The 23,596-nt window shown below is 37.5% G+C and overlaps 4 protein-coding genes across 5 annotated transcripts; 3 read left to right on the top strand and 1 right to left on the bottom strand.

Moving 5' to 3' along the window:
- The first annotated feature begins 855 nt into the window (after positions 1-855).
- LOC122017974 (40S ribosomal protein S17-like) lies at positions 856-1,611 on the top strand. Its single transcript, XM_042575705.1, has one exon. It carries the CDS (start codon positions 965-967, stop codon positions 1,388-1,390), a length of 426 nt encoding a protein of 141 aa, XP_042431639.1. The 5' UTR covers positions 856-964; the 3' UTR covers positions 1,391-1,611.
- Positions 1,612-2,941: 1,330 nt separating this feature from the next.
- On the top strand, positions 2,942-6,866 carry LOC122014409. The gene is made up of 2 exons (XM_042570637.1): positions 2,942-6,050; positions 6,132-6,866. Exons 1-2 carry the CDS (start codon positions 5,783-5,785, stop codon positions 6,716-6,718), a joined length of 855 nt encoding a protein of 284 aa, XP_042426571.1. The 5' UTR covers positions 2,942-5,782; the 3' UTR covers positions 6,719-6,866.
- A 10,013-nt stretch (positions 6,867-16,879) lies between these two features.
- LOC122017774 (60S ribosomal protein L9-like) lies at positions 16,880-18,481 on the top strand. The gene is made up of 3 exons (XM_042575465.1): positions 16,880-17,302; positions 17,831-17,953; positions 18,176-18,481. The coding sequence occupies exons 1-3, from the start codon at positions 16,940-16,942 to the stop codon at positions 18,260-18,262; spliced, it is 573 nt and encodes a 190-aa protein (XP_042431399.1). The 5' UTR covers positions 16,880-16,939; the 3' UTR covers positions 18,263-18,481.
- Positions 18,482-19,078: 597 nt separating this feature from the next.
- On the bottom strand, positions 19,079-20,882 carry LOC122014393. Of its 2 annotated transcripts, none has more exons than XM_042570622.1 (4): positions 20,623-20,882; positions 20,423-20,556; positions 19,419-20,352; positions 19,079-19,338 (listed from the first exon to the last, which is right to left on the bottom strand). In XM_042570622.1, the coding sequence occupies exons 1-4, from the start codon at positions 20,707-20,709 to the stop codon at positions 19,261-19,263; spliced, it is 1,233 nt and encodes a 410-aa protein (XP_042426556.1). In that variant the 5' UTR covers positions 20,710-20,882; the 3' UTR covers positions 19,079-19,260. The 2 variants fall into 2 exon arrangements, with proteins under 2 accessions (XP_042426556.1, XP_042426557.1); XM_042570623.1 differs by having other exon boundaries at positions 19,079-19,348; positions 20,623-20,880.
- Between the last annotated feature and the right edge of the window lie 2,714 nt (positions 20,883-23,596).

Below are 23,596 nucleotides of genomic sequence, written 5' to 3' on the forward strand. Positions count from 1 at the left end.
ATTTTCGATCAAATACTTTTGAGAATTATGAAGATCTGAGAATTGCAATTTGAAATAGAACTACTACAGGAAAATACTCAATGAGACTAGAAGATGACACTTATTCAAGAACATTAGAGATGGAAGGCAATTGAAGTACTAATTTGTTAGAAGGTTATGTGTTTGATCATAATATTGGTGAATTCGTACAAAATGATAGACAAGAATCTTCATATGAGCCTTTATTTTTCGAGGAGTCTACTCCACCATTATCATCACAACCCATAAGTTCGAAAGTTCCTCCGACCACTAAAAAATGAGATAGGACCGAGTTTGAAGAAAAATCAAATACTTTCAAGAATACCGATACAGATGTTATGTCTAGACATTCTCGTACTCTTGAGAATGTGACTTCTAGAATAGAACCAATGGAATCAAGTATTTAAGTTATTTGATTATTTAAAATTTTAAATTTATTTAATTGAAGATTAAGTTTGATAATAAAAAATTATTTATTTTAAAAAATATTTTTTTATCTATCATATTATTAAGAATTTATTTATGAACATGATTCACACATTTTATTTGAAAATTATGAACATTATTTATAAATAATTCATAATTTATATTCATAAATATTAGTATTCAAACTTATTCATCTACTTTTAATGGATTATTAATATTTTATTTATTATTATTAATTAATTAATTCTAAAATACATTACCTGACATTTTTTAAAAGGAAAAAAAACTCTATCAAAGCCCATTTTCAGTTATTATTCCAAAGTCCAAACATAATTTTTATTTTTAAAATGAAAAAAATACAGGCTACGAATGCCCTAAATCTAATCCCGGGCTTACTATATAAGAATACGCTTCCGCCACAGAGCCGATCGATCGCACCGGCTCACCTCGAAGCTCATCTGAGGAAGCGTGCGCCGACACCCACCCAGGCAGCGAAAGAGAAGAGAGAGACGACGCCGAGATGGGCCGCGTTCGAACGAAGACGGTGAAGAAATCGTCCCGCCAGGTAATCGAGCGGTACTACTCGCGGATGACCCTCGACTTCCACACCAACAAGAAGATCCTGGAGGAGGTCGCCATCATCCCTTCGAAGCGTCTCCGTAACAAGATCGCTGGATTCTCCACCCATCTCATGCGCCGCATCCAGCGCGGCCCCGTCCGCGGCATCTCCCTCAAGCTGCAGGAGGAGGAGCGCGAGCGTCGCATGGACTTCGTTCCCGATGAGTCGGCTATCAAGGTCGACCAGATTGTGGTCGACAAGGAGACAATAGACATGCTTGCTTCACTCGGCATGGCTGACCTCCCTGGAGTCGAGAAGCAGGCAGATGCTCCGGCGGCCCAGGCATACCCGACCCGGCCCGGTGGGTACGGAGGCCGTAGGAACTAAGATGAGTTGCCTGATTTCTGTGCTGGATTACTTGCATATTGTCGTGACTCGTGCATGTATCGATCCGTGTTTTGAATTGGGGAAGCTAGTATTTTTCGTTAGTGTTTAGGTTATTTGGATGTTCTGCACTACTTCTTAACACTAGATCTGATCAGTTGCTATAATCTTATTGTCTGTGTATTTTTTGTTGATTATTCAATTCATCTCAGACTTAAGTCAAATTGTCTTTGTTGTGACTGTGATGATGAAGACCCATCGAACTGTCTCCCACATGTTGGTATCTGAATTCTTGTACAAAATTTGCCATCTCAGAATTCTATATCGTTAGAGAACTGCTTTAGATGGTTTCCCATTCAACAGCTTGCAGTTTGCGTAGAGTAATGGTCTATTTTTCTTTTAGAGTGAGATATTTACTGCTTGCAGTGTGGAAGACTTATAGAGATCAACTCGTTTACTCGAACTGTTTTCAATTGAACAATATCTGCAGTAATACTATTTTCAACCAAATGTAAATCCTGCTGCAATACTATTTTCTATCAAACATAACCCTCGTTGTGATACTCAACTACTGTATCATTGCACGTTGTATCTTTAGTTTCATTTTCCTACTGTTGTAAATTCTTTAGCTGTTGAATTTGACTGATCTGATGTAATTAGGAAAGCAAAACACGAAAAGAAAACTCTCACTTTCATTCTTTTGATCAATACAAACTGATTCTATTAAGTAATTCCTTGCCTTGGGGGTCATAAGACCTGTATCCATAGGTGCATTCTTTATACTGCTAATGTATCCTTGTGGAACGTCATGATTGACGCTTGACAATCTCGTTTTTCTCTCGTGTTAGTCTTTATTACATTCAAGCGCTTCCCTCGATAAATGGAAATTTCTTCTTACTTTGTCCCTGCTTGAATGCATTACATCTTGTGTTTTTATTCCTGTATAGGTGAGATTAGTCTACCTAAGTACTTTTTATCAAGTCCAGATATCGGTAATCAGATAATAATAATGGAATATTGTTTGACTAATCCTTCCTCTGTTTGTTTAAGACTGTTATGTCTCTTGTTTTTATATCTTCGATTCCACTTACTGATTGGTCATGCTTTACTAAGAAAGATTTTTTCCTTTCAATTAGTCTGACAAATTGATTCGTTATTGCTAAGTGTACCTTTGACAGTGATTTGGATTGAAAATGAATCAAATATTCATGTGCAAATTTTTTGTTCAGCTTGGTAAGAGTTTGATTATATTCATTCACTATACACTAGGTCAATTAAATGAACAAACAACTTATTAAACTAAATGAACAAATTTGAATGCATATGTTTAACTCGTTAATATTCATGAATAAAGATTTGAACACTCCCCCGGGCCATGGTGCAATTGCAAGGCGCTCACATAGTTTCCCAAGCACTTACGGTTTGAAGCCCAGCTACAACGCTCCAAGGCATTTTTCTCCATCGGGATGAAAATTCTAGGATGTTACTAGTTGGACTAAAAGTTCATAAACTTAAATTATATATAACAAAATAATAATAAAGATATGAGCCGATCGTAAACAATGTTAATGAACAATATCCATGAGCTCTCAAAACGAATAAACAAATTTGTAGTATCAAGGTTAGAACTAATCAAATAAGGTTAAAAATGTAAACGTTTCAAACATTCAAACAAGCTCAAATTGAGGGGTCGATAATATATAAATGAATCAAGCTTGAATCAAGTTTGTCAAAAAGAAACCAAATCAAACTTGAATAATGGTTTTAACAGCTTGGTTCATTTTAGGTTTGACTTGACTTGGTTTGGCTCGGTTAACTTATCAAATAAGCTTGAATAACATGAGGCTTGGCTTGGCTTGACTCGGCTCGTTTATATCTAGTAGTGATTGATAACTATGATTATGCATTTTTTCCTGTATTTAGTTGCTCGTCGAACTACTGTCAATTTTATTCACTTTTTGATTCTGTGGTTCTTTGATAGGCTGATAGTTTACCTTTTGTCCAATTTTGAAAATATTTCTACCCAATTCTTTTCTATTTCTCTTTTCTTGTACTTAAATTGTATCTGGCTGTTAATTGGACTCATGACTACTATTTCTAGCCATTTACCTTTGACAATACGTAATCTGTATTTCTTGGTCTGGGAAATAGAAGTGTACAAATCTGTTTTTTTGCTGGTCACTGTCTAAAAGAATTTTGATTGCGGTGTTTATTATTCATTTAAAACTGAATTGTGACACATTCTAGTTTTTGTTTCTGTTTGGCTTCTTCTGGAAAAGAGCTTCAGAGTTTTCTTCTTGGGTGGCTTCTACAGACTGCCAACTAAATCTAACTATAGGACTGAAATTGTATTATTCTTAATTATGTTTGTTAATCTAAATGGTTTATTGTCATTAACAGTCGATAGAAAAACTAATTAAGATTATATATTTGTTACTATCCAAACATAACCAAACTAAAGTAAATTAAGATATTATAACTTTCTTTAGTTCAGTTTCTATAATACTTTAGTTCAGTTCTTAAGATTAGAATTAAATATTTCAAGTTTCTTTGGTTTTTTGTTCCATTCAGATTAATTTTATAGAACACATACATATTGTTGCTTTGGGAATGTATATTGTCATAATAATTTGTCGTTCAATCCATCAGATGAAAATGGATCGGAGAGTGATTTCTCACTTGTCTCTGTTAACACATGTACTGATGCATTCTTATTTAGTCTTCAAAAAATTTGGTGTGGAAATTGTATAGGAGGATGACCTTGATGTATTATACCTACTCCAGATGTCTTTCGGCTTACTATAAGGTGCTTCCTAATATTATTACTTGTAGCATTCATCAGCAATATTGTTTGTCATAGTTCATTAAAGCTGATTATGCCTGTGCAAGTAACAAATAGTATGCATCAATGAAAAGTGCTGAAGATTATGCTTTGCTGAAATTGCATGCATGCCAAATTTGTTTCTGCAATCTACTTACAGGGTTGTCAATGACCTATTTTGGGTAGCTGGTTTCACTTTCTGAGAGTTCTACATTCGACAGCATGAGCAACTTTTTGCTTTGCATTCTGTCTTTTGCATGTGAACTTAGAGGTTGATGGACAAAAGGCGATGTTAACTTGTTGCATGTTCTCATATCCTTTGTTGGGAGCTTATTCTTCTTTTTTTCATTGTGGGCATTTCTAACTTCAACTAGCAATATTCTTTGCTACGATCCTACTAGTTTTAATCATACAGGGATATGATGGGAGCAAATGGACTTATTTTAATCAATTGTCAATTTGTAAAATTTCTCCTAATTAATTAGATAAATGATCCTTTTGGCTTCAGTTTACAAGTCATGCTTCAGTTTATAAAATTGTCGTGGCTGACATTTTGGATGCTGACCACACAGCTAATAGTTGAAAGTGATGCAAAAATATTCTTCTGTTTCTTCAGTTTAATGAAAAAGAGTTATGTGAGCATTAGTTGCAACCATTTAAGAATGAGTTTGCTGCAAGCGTATTAGAATTTTTTTTATGCTTAGGTTAGTACTTGAAACTTGTAAATAGATAGATGACAAGATGCTTCTTACATATAAAGTACACTTGGATGCTTCTTATGCACTAGAATATGATAGTTTAACCTTGTTTGTGTTCCTTGGTTGAGTCAGAAACGATCCAACTCATGTCTTCTGGTTGTACTGCTATTGGCATAAGCTGTTACTTGCCAAACCTGAAACAGAAGCTAAACCAGTCAGATAGCGTAGAGGTTGATGGCCAAAGTTATTGGTAGATCATCTGAATTTGACATCAATTATAAATGCATTACTTCCACTTGTCTCCTGTTTGTTTATTGTGCAAGCTTGGTGCAATTCCACTGCCTTTCCATTAACCTTTTCTCTGACTCAAAACTGGACAGTTACAGCAGAGTTGACTTTTAACTTTATAAAAATCTGCTGATGAACCACATAAAGGTCATACCTGGTGGAGCAAAAACCTCTTCTTTTAATTTGTTTGTTAAATTACCTCATGCCTCACCTGCTTTTGTATTTGCCAAGAGTAGCAATTAGGAACTTTCTCATGATGGATCATCACCAAACCTTGCAACTATGAGTTCTTATCCCTTCAAAACCAAGTCAAACAAGCTTCTCATCTCCCCTAACCCACCCACCGAAAAATAACTCTGGATCACTCATATCTTTGTATCTGTCACTCTAAGACTGCAGGTGGACCTTTTCATTAGGTTTTTGACACCTGAAGCTAAAGCTCCATTTCAACCAACATCAAGAGGTCCAAAGCAAGCTTCAACTGCTACAAAATCTTGAGGGTGGTGGAACTTGGAGGCGAGAAGAGGATAAAGCCTCAACAAAGGAAGAATGATTCAATGAACCGGTTCACTTTATGGAGTGCAAAGTATGAAGAAATTAGAGAAGCTGTTCTTCAAGTGCACAAGGTGGCAGGTTGAAGAAACCACGGATCTCATCAACTGCCCTTACCATTACTTCTGCGACAGCACTTACCAGGAAGACTACACTCCGGTCGTCGACTTTCTTGTGCTCCTCTTCATCCTTATGTCGTTCTTCTCTGCCACTGTCTTCACTCTTCTAGATTTCAGCCAGAGACCAACCTCGGCAGCTGATCTCGGTATTGGGAGATTGAAGAGAAGGTATCTGCTGCCTTCAGGTCCAATTGCACTCCCTCTTGTTGTCCTAATCTTGGCAAATGGACAGAGGATAAACACCATGTTCCCCCTCTCACGCATAGGACCAGCTCTCCTCCAACTCGTCTACATTTCAGCTCTGGCTTTCAGAAACAGAGATGAGAGCGACATGAAGTATTCGGTGCTCGAAGCATCAACAGTTTCTGGGATTCTGCATGCAAGTCTGCACCTGGACTCAATCCTGGTGGCTTACTACACAGGGCTGGCAGCTCTGAGGGAGTCCACCTTCTCCAGCCTCTGCGCCTCGTGTGTGTGCCGCAAGGATGCACTGGTCCTCGGCGGGAGCCTTTCAGGCTACCGGGGCTGGTCGAAGGCCACAGTGTTGACAGCCATTGCTATTTGTTCCAGAATGGTGTGCAGGGTCTTTGGGGAGGAAAGGTTGAGCTTGGCGATCAGGTTGGCAGTGGAAGGTGTCAGCTGGATGTTTGTTGCAGAGAACTCGATTGGCCTGTTGATGGGAGTTGCAGATTGGAGCTTGCTTGATTTGGTTGTGTATGGAGGGATCTGTACTTTGATCTTTCTCAATTTCCTTAGAATGGGCATCAATCTGCTTGCTTCCATGGCAGGGAAGAATGGCCATCAGGCTGAAAAGAAGGCTTTCTGGTGCCATGATGTGGAGATGCAACAATGATTGAGTTGGCAATTTTATTATGATAGGCAAACCAGAAGGGAAGATTATCTACCTTCAGGTTTAGAGATTCTTTTATAGATTTTTGGTGTGCATCAACTATAACCTTGCAATGCAAAAGATGGTGAAAAAGACAAAAATGGTATCATAACTCTTCACCTTTGGGATATTTAGGGTTGATCCAAGAGTAGAGATACACACCATGACTGAATAAAAAAGATTTTTGCTGGAAAATTTGGTTCAAATGAAGTTATTTTTTGACCACAAATCTACCTTAACGCTAAGGAGAGTTTTCTATTACACTTTGCTTGAGGAGTTCTTTATTGGGCAAAAATTAAAAGAATGCTCCTATTTTTTTGGAATCATCAAGGGATGTACTTTTTGATTTTTGATTTTTTTAATCAAAGGCACTCCACTTTACCTATTTCTCTTTAAAATAACACAGGTGTCCTTAGAGATGTAAATGAGTCGAATCGAGCCGAACAGTATTAGGCTCGAACTTGAACTCGGCTCGTTTAAGTTATATTCGAGCTCGAGCTCGAATCGAGCTTTTATCACAAGGTTCGAGCTCGGCTCGTTTTAGAATTATCAAGTTCGCGAACAGTTCGAACTCGGTTCGTTATTAGCTCGATTATCAAAGTTAACGAGCCTAACTCGTTAAACGAGCTCGGACTCATTTTCGGGCTCGTTTAGAGCTCGTTTTTGGCTAATTTTAGAGTTCATTTTTTTGCTCATTTTAAAGCTCGTTTTAAGGCTCGTTTTTTTAGCTCGCGAGTCTATAAATGAACATGTTCGCGAGCTCATGAGCCGAATATCCTTAAGCTTGAGCTCGGCTCGATAAAACTGTCGAGCTCGAAATCGTGCTCGAGCTCGACTCGATAAGATAAACGAACGAACTCGAACGAGTTTTTTTACCGAATCGAGCTCCGAATAGCTCGCAAATCGTTTGGTTCATTTACATCCCTAGGTGCCCTCAAGCTTTTGCCATATGTATTAAATCCTAAATCGATCGAGTATGTTGTAGCTGTTAGGATTTCGTAATTGTTATAACGTAAATATTAAAATAGGTTGAATCTATATGGTATTAGTTATAAACTATAATATGAATGGTAGATGAATAGAGTTGAATCTATAATATAATAGCTACGAAGTCTTACAATATGATTTTTTTAAAAAAAAGTTATTAAATTGTAAGGACTATAGCCCACCCGATTGATTCAGGATTTAATGTGTGTAGTGGAAGATAATAATATCGAATAATATACTTGAGGGCAGCTTTGCCATTTTAGGGTACCCTTTTGATAATTTTTTTTTAAAGGATGTCCTTTCGATGATTCTAAAAAATAAGAACGTGATTATTTCCCCTTTTTTATACTCAGTGAGGACTTGAAAGTTATTATCAAGGTGTTAAATTTAGTTCAGTGCATCTAGAAATGTTGGCATTCCAACCCGTAACTAAATAACTTCAGCAATTTACTAAACAACGCACCTAAAGTTTTAAATTTACTAAAAGACGTATGTTACTTTACTATTTACCAAAGGGAGCACATTTTCAAATGCAATTCCCATTTTACCCTCCTGACAATCTAACTTTTTCTACCGTTTTTCTTTTCTCTATCATTTTTCTTTCTCTTCTTTTTTTTTACAGGCATGCATAACATATGAATAATATTACATATATTTAGTCAATTTTTAATAACATTTTAATACATTTGAAGAAGTCAAAATAAATAATGGATAGCATATTTGAACTCCTTGCAATCTCAGAAATCCACTGGAATTGAAATGAGTGTAATCGGAGCTCTCTAAGTCTATCAGTGGGTTTCGGTCAAAACCTACTGATGGACCTAGAGAGCTCCGATTATACTCATTTCAGTTCCTATGGATTTCTGAGGTTTCAAGGAGTTCAAATATGGTATCCATTAGTTATTTCAATTTTTCAGAGTTGTTAATATGTAACAAGGAAGAATCATCAAAAAGGCCCACGTTAGGCCTGATATGGAATCATATCCCCTCTTGAAGAAGAAGGAAGAAAAGAAAAAGGAAGAGAAGAAGAAGACAAAAGAAAAAGAAAAGAAGGTTAAAAGTCTATTCGCAACATGGGATGATCCATCATCGGAGGAAGAAGAATACCATGTCTCTTATTTTTCATTAATGGGAGTTGATGATATAGCCTCCACCTCATCCAAAAAAGAAGAAGGAAGGAGCTCAAGTGAAGATGAAGAAGGGAGCTCAAGTGAAGGGGGAGGGCAAACATCGAATTTTCGGACGTCTCGGTAAGTGAGGTATACAATTTTCCTCCTCATGTTTTAATTAAAATTATTAAAAGTACAAATGAAGAGTTGTTTAAGGCTAAAAGGAAAAATAAGTCTTTGAAAAATGATATTATTTGCCTTGAAGAAAAATTAGAATCCATGTGTTCTAAGGATAATGATATGCATGCTTCTTCTACTATTTCAAATACATTATGTTTAAAAGGAGAAAATAAGGCTTTAAGGAAAAAGATAGAATACCTTAGAAAAGCCCTTGAAAATTTTGAAATTGGCTCTAAAACTCTAAACATGATTATTGGGAGCCAAAGGGCAAGCTTCAACAAAAAGGGTTTAGGGTTTAAGGAATCCAACAATGAAAAGTCCTATCATTGCTTAATTGCTAAGGGGCAATCCAAGACAAAGACCATAGATAGGAAATGAATTCCCAAAGAGTATTTGGTTAACCCAATTAACAAGAACTTCTATTGGAAACCAAAATCAATCCTCAAGGGTTAGAGGATTTTGGGATAAGTCAACCATGGAAGTCATAATTCCAATTTTTTCTATATGGTTGACTTTAGACCTAAAGGGGGGGGGACACTTAGCTTGGATAGAAATTCATGATAAAGAGGGCTAAGTAGAGGTTACCTCTGTTTCATCTCACAAGGACTTGAATCATATTTCTAAACATAGATGTGAGATGATAGGATGATACTCACAACTCACTTGTGCTTATAACATTTTGATGAATTATGAAATATGTCAAAATAGTTATCATAGGTCAACTATAGGGAAAACAAATATTTAATTAATGGACATCTTGCCTATAGATCATAGTTGGACATTTTAAATATTTTGAAAATAATTTTATGTCTTATTTACTGTGGTATAGTTATTTTGAAACATATGAATTCAAAACAAGGTTTCAAATTGATATACAATTGCATGTTTTTAAGGTTTTTGAAATTTGATCAAAATTTTAAAAATACTTTGATTTTCTATGAAAAAATATTTTTCCTTGATAGAGGACCTTAAAAGAAATATGTTTTCAAAATTTCATGATTTTTCAAATTTTCTGAAATTTTTTATGTATTTCTGAAGTTGACTTCAGAATGTTGAAATTTGAACTGTATGTGTACCAGTCGATTGCATCAGATACCAATCGACTGATACATATTTTCCAGCACTTTCAGAAGTTGGTCTTTGTTAGCTTAGACCAAAATTTGATGCCACAGATGTATGATTGTTAGTTATATTTTTTTTTATGGTGTCAAAGGGGGAGAAATGAGGAGGTTTAATTAAAAAACTTTTATGAAAGTTTTATTTCTCCATTTGGTGCAAAAACTTGAAATTTGAGTAATAGAGCATATGTTAAGGGAGAGCTTGGATTTTATGCTTCATGTTTATACTATACTTGTAATTTTCAAGTTGTTATTTGTGTCTAACTTAAACATATTTTCAAGTTATTACTTGTGTCCAACCATAAGCATAACCCATCAACCCAATGCTCTTTGGTTAACCTCCTATTAAGGAAAATTCATCTGTTAATTCACTGAATTTGAGACTCAATCCTTAGATGTCTGAGAAATTGAGAAGATACCCTACCATTGCATTATTACCCTTGGGGCAGTAATTGATTCATTATTATTATTATTTTATTAGCACCAAGTATCCATCTTACGCCAAATAATCCTGAGAGTGACCAACTCAGTCTCACGAAAATTTCCCACCAGCCACTAGGGTAAATCGGGAAGCGCTCAAAACGGACAGTCATCAGTTGGACGTTCTTAGGTTAACTATCCATTAAGGGAAAGTAATTGATTCATTATTGGAGTAAAACTTATGTAGATATCAACTACGTCTATCCATTCATTATTCTATGACAAAAGGTAAAATTGTCAACTTGACGATCTTGGGCAAACTCCCTAAGTCAACCTGGATGACTGATTTGCACTTCGTCTAGCAATACGAACACATGTAGAGGGGTGAGACAACCAGCAAGACATTCCATACCGACTGGGAATTGACCCTAGGCTTGTCAACCCATTCATTATTGGAGCAAAGGGTGATATCTCTCATCTCAAGCGTCCTAGTATCGTTGGCTCCACTGTAAGATACAGTCGATAAATCATGGGGGGTATTTTGCACTAGCACAATGACTTTTTGCTAGGGGTGTAATCGAGCCGAGCCGAACTCTTGAATGTTTGAATGACTCATTTATAATCGAGCTGAGCTCGATCTTTATTTAATGAATATATTCATAGCTCACGAGCTTATTCGAACTTATATCGAGCTTAATAAATATAAATTATAAATTTAAATATTCATTAAAAACTAAATTATATATTTAGAGAAAATTGTAATATTCTTATTAAAATTTATAATTTTATTCTTATAAATAAATTTAATATATTTATCTATATTTTTTATAAGTAGAATGTAAAATCTATAAATTCAATATCAAAACTATTATTTTTTTCTTTTAAAAGTTAATTCATGAGCTTACTAACGAACATATTTATGAGCTAACCAGCCGAGTACTGTTAAGTTTGAGCTTGGTTTGTTTATCTTAACGAGCCTCATTAAACGAACTCAAATGAGCTTTTATCGAATCGAGCTTCGAATAACTCATGAGCGGCTTGGTTCATTTACACCCCTACATTTTACATGGGGGAGGTCAAACATCTAACGAGATATTTTGCACCCACTAAGAATTGACCCTAAAACCTATTGGGTAACCACTCATCTAGGTAGCAACTACACCAACCAGTGGAGGCGGGCCATTCTTTTTTTAATTGACACCAGGTATCCAACTCTTCGAATTGACTATTCCTAGGGTAACCGGTCGGGTAAATCATGAAGTGCTTATAGAGGCTCATCCAAATGACTAACATTCTTTGGCCCGCTTTTCACTGAAGGGAAAATCCCTTGTAATACGTCGCAGTTGAGATTTGAACCTTAGTTCTCTTGGTTATCCGTTGAAGGGCCTAACTATTATGCTATTGCCCTAGGGCGACAACCCATTCATTATTTCTGTAAAGGTTATACGCTGACTCCGAATACCCCCACACGATTAATCTCACAACCATCTATAGAGAGATAAATTACGAAATCAAGCAAGTCACCCATCATTATTGTAGCACAAGGTAATTACACTTATCCAAACGTTCGTCATAGTCCATCTCCAGATTATGAGAAGTAAGGTAAATCATAAATCTAATTTATAGTCGATCATTAAATTAACTAAGAGATACGAGGAGTTTTTTTCCTAATACATGTATCTATAAAAATTAATTTTTTCTTTGACATCAAACGAATATATCAATTAGCAATTCCTCCACCCACCATTAATAACTTTTATCCTAATAAATAAATAAATATATATGTCACGCCCCGGAGGAGTCCCTGTCCGAGAAAATTTCGGCAGCATCTCCCCTGTACGGCGGACAATCTGAAACTTTTCTACATCCTCATATACCTCAGTCACATGCGGCTGGAATAATAACATGTAAATAAAACATCACCACGCAGTTTATATAAATATAAGTAAACCAAAGCAGTAATACCATGACTCAAAATCAACCCTACTCAACTACACTCGTAAGGCTTAAATCCGATGAACTCACCTCTTCTGCCGTCCAGGCAGACATGTAGTAGAATAAATCCAAATCATACCAAAAATCCATCAAACGATATGAATCCATACAATATCCATAAGTAAAACAATACAAGACTAAAAACAAAGTCTGATAACGAAACTAAGATAAAATAACACTCAAGGCTAGCAGAAGACTAGCACTACGTGCAGATTGGGACTAGCGACTGGAACTGCTCCGGACAGCCTCAACCTGAAAATATAACAACAATGGAGGCGGGGTGAGTCCAACACTCAGCAGGTACAATTGATATGCAAAGTAAGAAAATAACACCTAGCACTAATCATGCGTACAGTCTCCTGATGTAATAAAGATGAATACAAACTGAAGTAAACAGGAGAATACTGTACTAACCAGGACCTGGCATAAAGACAAGCAATCTGAGAGGTATAGAAATCCTGTATGTATGTCAAACATAGATATCCAAACAATGTGCAGCATATAAATGCAGCAAACACAAACACAAGCAATAAATGCATCATGCATATGATGTCAATGTCATGGTCACCCCTGACGCCAGTCAGCCAACTCACAACCAAAAGTGGGACTGAGTGGGTAGGGCTGTGACGACCGTGCACTCTGCATCACTACTCCTGATGAGTGACCGAGTGGACAGGATGCTGTCGGAGTACACACATACTCCTACCCCAAATCATAAATGGGGGAGCGCAATGCTCTCATCTCCCGGTACACGATGACGGGGAGGGGTCCCTAACGTGCTACACGCTGCGTCACACTACCCATGAGCGGACCAACGGAGCACCGGAAGAGCAAACTGACGTGCTACCACGCTGCGTCACGCTACCCCTGAGCGTCAACAACGGAGCACCGAACAGTGATGAAACTGGCGATGTGCTCGACAATAATGGATCAATATATCACACAGCATGCAGTCATGCGAATGGTGCATGACACTAAGCATGGTAATATACTAAACTAATCTATGGACATATAATGATGTGCACCATAGTGAACAATTCATATCAAAGTATACTGATCAAATAAGGTATCAAACCTAGGTCCTGAACATGGTGAAACATGGTTATATCACTACCCCTATGAGCATGTGTAATCAGGCATATAACAACACGAAATGCAAAACAAATAATCAATCAAGCAGGTAACAGGTAATCGGGTAGTGATTAACTGAAACAAATGAGGAACATAATTAATGCAACTTGTTAATTTCATTACTATGCATATCAAAGACAATAAGTCAAAAGTACCCGCCTCCGATAAAATGGTCCAAATCTGACTCCGAGATACTCGTCTCGCATCTAAATCCTGTAATATCACACATATATGGATTTAGCTAATTCCCTTGTATATTTATTTAGCTGACCAACCATTAATCCAAAGGCAACTAGGTTTAACCTAACCCATTTCATAATTACAATGGATTAGGTATCCCCAATTATCTACAATCAAACTGTATCATATAAATACATGAACTAATACCTAACCATGTAAATCCAAATTCTCTTCCGAATGTATCACGATCTAAAATAATCAAGTTACACTATGATCTACAACTAAGACCAAAAACCAGTACCTTACCTCAAGTTTCACCATTGCTGTTGCTGCTGGAACAAGGCTACTGGATAAGGTTACTGCTGGAAGTCAAGAAAAATCCACGGAATAACTCTTTCCGGCTGAAATCTTCACTGAACAGAACATGAGGAGATCAAGAATCTAACTAAATATAGTATCAGATCCCAAATTCAATCCAGCACTCCCTTACCTACAAGATCGCCGAAGATCAGAGAGTAAGACAAATAAGGATCGGCCACTGACACTAGGGCACAGAGGAAAATGGCATGGATGGTCTGCACGGTGTCCCTGTCAGCTGCACCTTGGCTGGCGTCGGCGACCTGGTGAATCCAATCTAGGGACGGGAGAGGGCAGATCAAGAGAAACCGGTGAGGAAATGCTCTGCCGTGATGTGTCTGTGCGGAGGTGACCGAGGAAAAGAGGGGAAATCGGGCGGAACCGTCGGGTGGAGAATGAAGGTGAAATCCGGCAACAAGGTGGCGATCGGCGTCGACGGCTGTGAACCCAATACTAGAGCACACGGCTGGAGGCTAGGGCTCGGGGTGGTCGGCGCTAGGCCTCGGTCGTCGATTGTGGCGGCGCTGTCACTTGGCGGAAATGGTGGAGCAATATGGCTAGGGCAGAGGAGGAGAGGGGTTCGGCTCGGAAGAGAAGAGAAGGAAAAGATGAAGAAGTGGCCGAGGGGTTTAAGGCTTCGGCGAGGAAGAAACCGCCGGGCCGGCGGTTAGGGCACGCTGGCGGCTCGGGTGCGCGAGGGAAGGAACAACGCACGGGGAGAAGAGGGCTCGGGCGCAAGGCTTTGACGAGGAGAATAAAAATGAAAGATAAAGGAAAATAAAAGAAAAAGGAAATGTAATTATAAATATTTCCTCACTTAAATGGGGTAGCCTAAACAGGCTTTTCTGGGCCCCATTTTTATCCCCGTTAACTTGTCCGTACGAGCTCCGAAAAATTTTCAAAAATTCCGAAAAATTCCCTTATTAATACTCTCCTATTTTCGGTATTTTACAATATATATATATATATATTTATCCTAATAAATATATATTTTCTTTTAAATAAATAATCATATTTTTTTTGTAAAACTTTAATTTATCAAAATTGTTTAATTTCTTCATTATAATAGTTCTAACAAATTATGTCAGCTTTTGTTGAGGAGAAGTTAAAGGTATTTTTCTACTTTCCTTCTAAATTTATTCTTTTTTCACATAGAAGTGGCTTGCCTTGAGAAGTATGCACGCGCGCTTTGGAGCTTTATATAAAGAGGGGTTTAAGTATCGACGGAGGTATGCAATATTCACTATTTGTGCTACAGTCTTCTTGTTGCTCTGCTTTCCACTTCATCGTCGGTAACTGACTTGAGCGTCGGAGGGCCAACGTCGGATACCCTTTCCTTGGCTCGGTACTGACGTATTTTGTGTTACAGGTTCGAGCGGAGTCTACAGGCGATTAGCGGGAGCGCCATATCCTCGGCTTTCCATCTCCTTCGACTTTCAGACAGGATTAATTCTTATTAAAATTTATAATTTTATTCTAATAAATAAATTTAATATATTTATCTATATTTTTCATAAGTAAAGTGTAAAATCTATAAATTCAATATCAAAACTATTATTTTTTTATTTACAAGTTAATTCATGAGCTAACGAGTAGAGTATTGTTTAGCTTGATCTTAGTTTGTTTATCTTAACGAGTCTCATTAAATGAGCTCAAACGAGTTTTTATCGAATCGAGATTCAAATAGCTCATGAGCAGCTTGGCTCATTTACACTCATACTTTTTGCATGGAGGAAGTCAAACATCTAACGAGACATTTTATACCCACTAAGAATTAACCCTAAGAACTATTGGGTAACCACTGAGCCAAGTAACAACTACACCAACCAGTGGGGGCGGCCCATTCTTTTTTTAATTGACACCATGTATCTAGCTCTTCGAACTGACTATTCCTAGGGTAACCGGTCGGGTAAATCATGAAGTGCTTATAGAGGCTCATCCAAATGACTAACATCCTTTGGCTCGCTTTTCATTGAAGGAAAAATCCCCTGTAATACGTCACAGCTGAGATTCAAACTTTAGTTCTTTTGGTTATCCGTTGAAGGACCTAACTATTGTGCTATTGCCTTAGGACGACAACCCATTCATTATTTCTGTAAAGGTTATATGCTGACTCCGAATATCCCCACACGATTAGTCTCACAACTATTTATAGAGAGATAAATTACGAAATCAAGTAAGTCACCCATCATTATTGTAACACAAGGTAATTACACTTATCTAAACGCTCCTCATAGTCCGTCTCCAGATTATGAGAAGTAAGGTAAATCATAGAGCTCGATATAACCGATCATTAAATTAACTAAGATGTACGAGTAGTTTTTTTTCCCAATACATGTATCTATAAAAATTAATTTTTTTTTTTGACATCAAACGCGAATATATCAATTAGTAATTTCTTTTTCCACCATTAATAACTTTTATCCTAATATATATATATATATATATATATTATCCTAATAAATATATATTTTCTTTTGAACAAATAATCAGAGAAGTTAAAGGTATTTTTCTACTTTCCTTCTAAATTTATTCTTTTTCCACATAGAATGCCATGAATTTTATTTATAATTATTTAAAATATGTGCGTGTTTTCCAAAAAGGATCCAAACCTATGTATAAATTGAAATCATGTGTCAACTATGTTAGGGTTTTGTTTCATTTTGCATTCGGGCGGCCGAAGGGGAGGAGCAGCCAGCGAGAGCGAGATGAAGACGATCCTTTCGTCGCAGACGATGGATATACCCGAGGGGATCACCGTGAAGGTGGACGCCAAGATCGTGGAGGTGGAAGGCCCCCGCGGAAAGCTCACCCGCAACTTCAAGCACCTCAACCTCGACTTCGCTCTCCTCGACGGCGGTAAGAAGCTGAAAGTGGAGGCGTGGTTTGGTTCGCGCAAGACCATGGCGGCCATTCGCACCGCCATCAGCCACATCCAAAACTTGATTACCGGTGTCACCAAGGGATACCGCTACAAGATGCGTCTCGTCTACGCTCATTTTCCCATCAACGCTTCCATCCCCAACAATTCCGACTCCATTGAGATCAGGAACTTCCTCGGGGAGAAAAAGGTCCGACCTTGCTTAATTACGCGCCCTGTGTTTTCTATCCGTTTCGTCCTTTACTTTTTCTGCTTTGTTTGGGTTGTCATGGAAAAGTTCTCAACTTGCCCGAAGTAATCATCATAAAATTCATTAGTTCTTGAAGAGCCAGCTCCGAATTCACATGCACTTAGAACTCGTTTCCCTTTTTGTCTCGCAAAGTTAGCATTTTTTATTGCGGATAAAGATTTTCTATAAGATATCATGCGGCAATAGTTTCTGACGTTTTCTAGTTATTTATCTCCTGGATCGGATTGGCAAAATGATGGTATTGTGCAAAATCTTGTTAACAGTTTAGAGTCTTTAACATGTTTTAACAGATTTGATTCTTAGAATCTGTAGTAGTGATGGAAATTGTTCTCAGTTCCCTTTTGGACTGTGGAGAGACATGATTTTGCAAATCAAGATGGAAATTTATCCAACTACCACTGCCAATTCAAAAAGGATTCGTGCCTTCCTGAATAGTGTGTTTCTGTTTTTGTCTTGCTGTTGTTGCAGGTGCGAAAAGTTGATATGCTTGAAGGTGTGAAGATTTCTCGGTCTGAAAAGGTGAAGGATGAGCTAATCCTCGATGGAAATGATGTCGAACTCGTCTCTCGCTCCGCAGCCTTGATCAACCAGGTCTGTTTATTGCTCTGGCAATGCAAACTTTAGGCCTCGGTAGTTAAACAACACAATTAACCTTTAAGTTTGTTTTGCAAGGGCAATCAACTAATAGTATGTCAACTTTTTTAAACAAACAATCCTCCATGATCAAGTCATACATACTAGCTTAGCATACTTATAATTTATCAGAGTTAATACATAATTGTTATGGTATTAACACTATTTCATACTTGACAGAAATGCCATGTGAAGAACAAGGATATAAGGAAGTTCTTGGACGGTATCTACGTTAGCGAGAAGGGAACGATTGCTGAAGAAGCTTAGTTGTTTTGAAGCAGCGAGAAAGCTAGTAGGAAGACTGTTAAATTTTATATTACAAAATTTGGTTGGTTTGGTTAGTTTGGTCTATATTGTGTTTCTATGGAACCCCATGGTTGCTCTGGCTTTTCTTCGAGTTCAAGATATTTAGCTGTGGAGACACTCATATTTTTTTGGCCCTCAGGTCTGATTCTATTGAATTAAATTTGCTGCATTTAAATGTAATTTGTTAGCTCATATCTCGAATGATTTGGTTCTTGGGGCGGAGAAAAGTTTGATTTAGGGTTTAGTGGATGTAAATGAATTAATTGTTCCGGAACACATTTAATGTTTGGTTTAGCCAGAGTTTCAAGTTTAAATAAAAAAAATAAGTGAAGTTTGAATTATGATTTTAATGACTAGTTCGACACAATTTGACTCAGATTACTTAATAGTTTAGTTTGAATGCCACAAATCTTATTATGTTATCAATGGCTTAGGGGTTGTTTGGTTGGTGAGTTTGGGAATGAGTAAATGGATAGTAAAAGATTGTATTTGAATTGTGGATTTAGGAATAATAATTTTGAAATGATTTTTAGATTTACGAGAATTAGTCAAATTCATATAATTAGATGAATCTCATTTTTATTTTTATTTTCATTTTATTTTACTATCAAACCTTACTCGTAATCATTCCAACCATTTAATCAAATATCATAATTTTTTTTAACGAATTTCCCATACGGGGCCGTGTTCTTTTAACAAACTTTTTTTTTAATGCCCCATCCACGACTTTTTTAAGGGTCTAATTATGTTATCAATTGGCTTTAAAAAACTATATAATTTTCAATAAAAAAGGATGCATAGATATGCTGGTAGATTACCATTGCCAAATGGAAATGAAAAATGATTACAGTTTACAAATTACAAATCAAGATCCACATTCAAATGGAGATGCACGCAAGAAAGTAGAAAGAAGAATGAATTTGGAAGAGAACACACATGAATTTTTAAGCTTAGCAAGCTCAAGCATCAGCGCCTTTCTGGAGAGCTCTCTCCAGACGCACTTCAAATGGAGTCGTGTGGCAGTTCACGGCCTTATCCTGAAATAACCTAACAGAAAACGTTGAATTTTAGCATGCATGTTATCGATCTGTAATTGATCTGTGTTTGGCGAACTTACCTCTCTGTATTTGCTGGTAGTGTTCGGAATCCCTTTGGCAAGTCTGCTTGAAGGAGGACGAGAAGAAGCGGTGTCTTCTCCTGGGTTCTCGCAGCTCCAGTACCTGCCGACTGTGCCCAGAATTGGAATCTCATCCGCCGGAGGGCTCTTGCACGGGGAAGATGTCATCGACGATTGCTTGATGTCTTTGATGGTTAATGCGCCTAAAATCGGTCGGTCCTCTCGGCTGAACGACGAGTTCGACAGGTGAGAATTGCTCGGCTGAGGCGTCTCCGCGGTCGAATTGCCCAGGGAGGAGGGTAGCCAGTTCGAGAGGCTGCCGTCCACCGAAACCTCCTGTTTAGGAACTTGAGGCTTCTTCTTCACCTTGATCTCTGGCTCGTTGCCGAGGTTTTGTTTGTCGGGATTCTTCGCCGGCGACGCGCGCACCTTGATTTCCTTCCACTGGGAGAGGTTCTCGATGGGGTTGAGCACTGAATGAACGAACTGGCTCCGGTCGCGCGTGCCGCCGCCGCCTCCGGCGGCGGGAATCGACTGCTTACCTAGGAGAGGTGCGGATGCAGAGTCGAGTTGACGACTACTGACCTCCTCGTGTAAACCTTGCGGATCCTTGTCGAGTGGTAGAGAAAAGAAGGAATCGTAGGACTCTTCCTCGTTTCCTTGGATCCCGATCTCGAAATCACTGTCAAATTCATCTTCATCTTCTCCAGATTCACAGCCGCGGTCATCGTCGCTGCTCTCACAGTTCTCGTACCTATGATTCGAGGGGAATGCTCCCGACTTTGGATAAGATTCGTCTTTGTTCCCTTTGGCCGGCTTCTCTTCCTCCTCATCGTCCTCATCGGAAGGAACGCGTTCATACGTCTTGACGTTTAAATCGAAGGTCACCTTCTTCCTGCCGCCGCCTCCGGCGTTCTCCTTCTCTACATTCTCCCTGCCAAACAATTCACGCCTAAATCGACGGCAATAGCACTGCAATACTCTCAAGAAAAGAACCACATTACTTTTTCTTCTTCTTCTCCACCGGAAGAGCGACCGCAACAGAAACCACTTCCTCCGGAGGGAAAAGCTCCGGCGCGCTGGGATTGGGGGAGATCTGCTTCGCCGAGGGGATCGGATGAAGGCAGCTTTCGCTCACCTGTAAGAAATCCCTCGTCACGAAAAAGCAACTGCAAAACCTAGGAAGCGATCAAGGAAAGCATACCCGGCGCTCACGGGACGGCGATCTCCTAGGCGATCGACGGCGCTTCCGATCCTTGGGGCCCTTGAAGCAGCGAAGAAAGCAACCCATGGGGAGCAGCGACCGAGATCTCTTTCTCTCTATACGGCGGCTCCGGAGAGGAGGAGCTTAAAGCTTCTCCATGGGAGCAGATCGAAGCCGAGAGGAGGAAGAGAGAAACAGGGTGAATCAAAGAGGAGGAATGAAAACGGGCAAGAAAAAGTGGGGATCGGGATCGCTGTGGTTTTGAATATGACCGTTAGAAAGAGAGGAGGGCCGCGATGGGGCAACCTAAGTTAATTTGTCTAAAACCCACTCGTTTTTTTTTTTTTTCATTTTACTATATACTTTTGTGGCAAGTTATTTTGTTCTATAGAAGGCCTTCATTCGTTTGAATCCAATTTGTGATGTATTGTAAGATTTTTTTATGGGATGATAATTCTAAAAATATTGATTGTTTGGATGAATTTTTATGAGTATTTTTTTAATTTACTTGGATGACGGATGAAAAATTTCAATAGAATTATATCAATTATCAATAATTAATTGATTCAAAAAATTAAATATTTAAATTATCAAATATTATCAGCTTGTATCATCCAATAATGTTATCTCCTGTATGGATTAACATAGAGGACACTGAAGCTATCTAGTGAGATCTTTTGATGGTTAAGTTATCAAGAGTTGGTGAAAAATTGCTTAAAATTCTCTCAAAAATATTGCTTAAAATTCTGTCAAAAAGAAATTTGAAAGAGCCTAAGAAGTTTCGTACCACGTTAACAATAACTTGGACCGTAACTCGGGGGTTCAATCGTGTTAAGAAGGAGAGAAGTTTGGATTTACAACGGGAAAAGAATATGAGAAAAAGAGAAAGACAGTTCAGGGGTGTCAGTGTCAATGTCGATGCTCATGGTCATAGTTCGGAATCAATCCAGATAGATCACTCGGACTGATTTTATCGTTGTCGTACCACTATATTTGCTAGAGAAATATATGGGAAGAACATGTCAACCTTTCTTGTGAAATTTGGAACCGTTCAACCGCTATAGCCGTCCATGTTATGTGTGTCTCCATGAGAATGCCCATTATCTAATATCGATCATCCATTATAGGTCAAGAATTTAAATATATAACGAAATAAGTTTTGAAAAATAATGAATCAAATAAATCAAATCGGGGTCGACTAGTTTGGTTCTATGAAAAATTTTTACTAGTCGTTAGAGTAAATTAGAAAATATTTACAATGGACGACGTAAAAATCCAATATTCTATGATTACGCATCCAAACAAAATTTTGAGACACTACTTAGGTAGTTATCTTTCACATCGTGAAAGAATTCAAGCATTTGAAGAATTAAGTGTAAAAAAAATAAAATAAAGGAATACATTTTTTTTAGATAATAATAATAATAATAATAATAATAATATCTTTTGCATTTGTTATTAAAACAACATCTCAGCACCTTTTTATTTTCAAAAATATTTTTATTCTTGATATTGGTACGGTAGTTATGAGATAACAACTGCTACAATATTAGTACTTTAATTCTGATAAACACTAATAATAAATAATATTAATACTTTAATTCTGGTAAACACTAATGATAAATAATTATAGTAGATATGACCCTATAATTTTTAATAATTATAGTAGTTATAATTTAATAACTACTATAACTATATATTTCATTTCCATAGCTACTACTCGTAGCAGCTACAGATCTGCTACCCCATACTACTTATTGATAAAAATAAACTATTTATGTTAAAATTTATTTATTTAGTTTTTTAAAAGAGAGAATATTGTTGCTATCTTATCCTCAATATTTATTTTAATAATGTAGGTATAATTTATTAATTTGGATGCAGATGGTCTTTCCTTCTTAGATTCGCCTATCAAGTAAATCTAGAGCTCAATTTATACCCAATCAAATCAAAAGTTAACTTCCAAATATTTGTCCTAGTTAAAATATAAATCCTCATCCTCTTATTACCTCGCTATAGAATGCAATAATTTGCCGGAGGAAAGTATGGTGTTCAGACGCTAGGATAGCCTCTTGCTCTGATAACCTCTGGGATGCCTCCGTAATAATTCAAGATGATTGAGGAGTCGGAAGACCTGAAAGGCTTGTTGATAATTTAAAATACATAAAAAATAATGAATTAAAATAATAAATATTTATAGCGATTTTTCGTAGATTTGTAATCAACGATGGCAATTCGTTATTGGAAGAACGATTACAAGATCGGAAAGCTCTCCATAATTCCACGAATCAAATCCCACCGCCTCAAATGTTCTTCTCTCTTTCCCACCGTCGTGTGAAAACTACTTCTCTCTTTCTTACCTCTTGCTTCTTGCCTCACGAATGAACCTTAGACGCACCCCTTATAAAAGGAAATAACCTAGGGGTATAATGGACTTTTCCATTAAGAGTAGTGGGGAACGTGGGCATGTTCCCAAGTTCTCATTTCCTACATCTCCCACTCGTCCAAGGTAAGTCACTAAGACTAGTTCATTCAGGTAAGTCACAAAAACTAGTTAGTCACAAAGACTTAATAAGTCACATAGACTATTTGAGAGTTTGATCACAAAGACTTAATAAGTCACATAAACTATTTGAGAGTTTGGTCACAAAGACCATATTAGAACATCCAATCTATACTTAGAGAAAATTATTTGTGCGATAGCAAGCACACTGAGCGATGTTGCTAAGAAGATTGTTATACCTTACATAGTCGCTCTCTGAGCAATCAATGCCTTTATCCATAATCCATCCAATCTCCCAGTGGCACATAGTCATTATCTTGGAGATATCCATGTCTTGCTATTTACCCAGATTAAATAATCTTCATTTACATCAATATGAACATCTCTAATCCATTATAATGACCATTATGTCAAGAGTATATTCCATATTCAATATTCACATTCATTTCTATACATAATAGAAATGGGTCG

This window comes from Zingiber officinale, chromosome 8B (genome assembly GCF_018446385.1).
Source record: "Zingiber officinale cultivar Zhangliang chromosome 8B, Zo_v1.1, whole genome shotgun sequence".
In the NCBI taxonomy this organism is placed as follows: Eukaryota; Viridiplantae; Streptophyta; class Magnoliopsida; order Zingiberales; family Zingiberaceae; genus Zingiber; species Zingiber officinale.

Excerpts from the sequence above, each read along its gene's own strand:
- LOC122017974 (XM_042575705.1), top strand. The coding sequence starts at position 965 with ATGGGCCGCGTTCGAACGAAGACGGTGAAGAAATCGTCCCGCCAGGTA.
- LOC122017774 (XM_042575465.1), top strand. The coding sequence starts at position 16,940 with ATGAAGACGATCCTTTCGTCGCAGACGATGGATATACCCGAGGGGATC. Across the intron at positions 17,303-17,830 it reads ACTTCCTCGGGGAGAAAAAG|GTGCGAAAAGTTGATATGCT; the intron begins GTCCGACCTTGC and ends CTGTTGTTGCAG. Across the intron at positions 17,954-18,175 it reads CCGCAGCCTTGATCAACCAG|AAATGCCATGTGAAGAACAA; the intron begins GTCTGTTTATTG and ends CATACTTGACAG.
- LOC122014393 (XM_042570622.1), bottom strand. The coding sequence starts at position 20,709 with ATGGGTTGCTTTCTTCGCTGCTTCAAGGGCCCCAAGGATCGGAAGCGC. Across the intron at positions 20,353-20,422 it reads GTGGAGAAGAAGAAGAAAAA|GGAGAATGTAGAGAAGGAGA; the intron begins GTAATGTGGTTC and ends ATTGTTTGGCAG. Across the intron at positions 19,339-19,418 it reads CTACCAGCAAATACAGAGAG|GATAAGGCCGTGAACTGCCA; the intron begins GTAAGTTCGCCA and ends AGGTTATTTCAG.
- LOC122014409 (XM_042570637.1), top strand. The coding sequence starts at position 5,783 with ATGAAGAAATTAGAGAAGCTGTTCTTCAAGTGCACAAGGTGGCAGGTT. Across the intron at positions 6,051-6,131 it reads AAGGTATCTGCTGCCTTCAG|GACCAGCTCTCCTCCAACTC; the intron begins GTCCAATTGCAC and ends TCTCACGCATAG.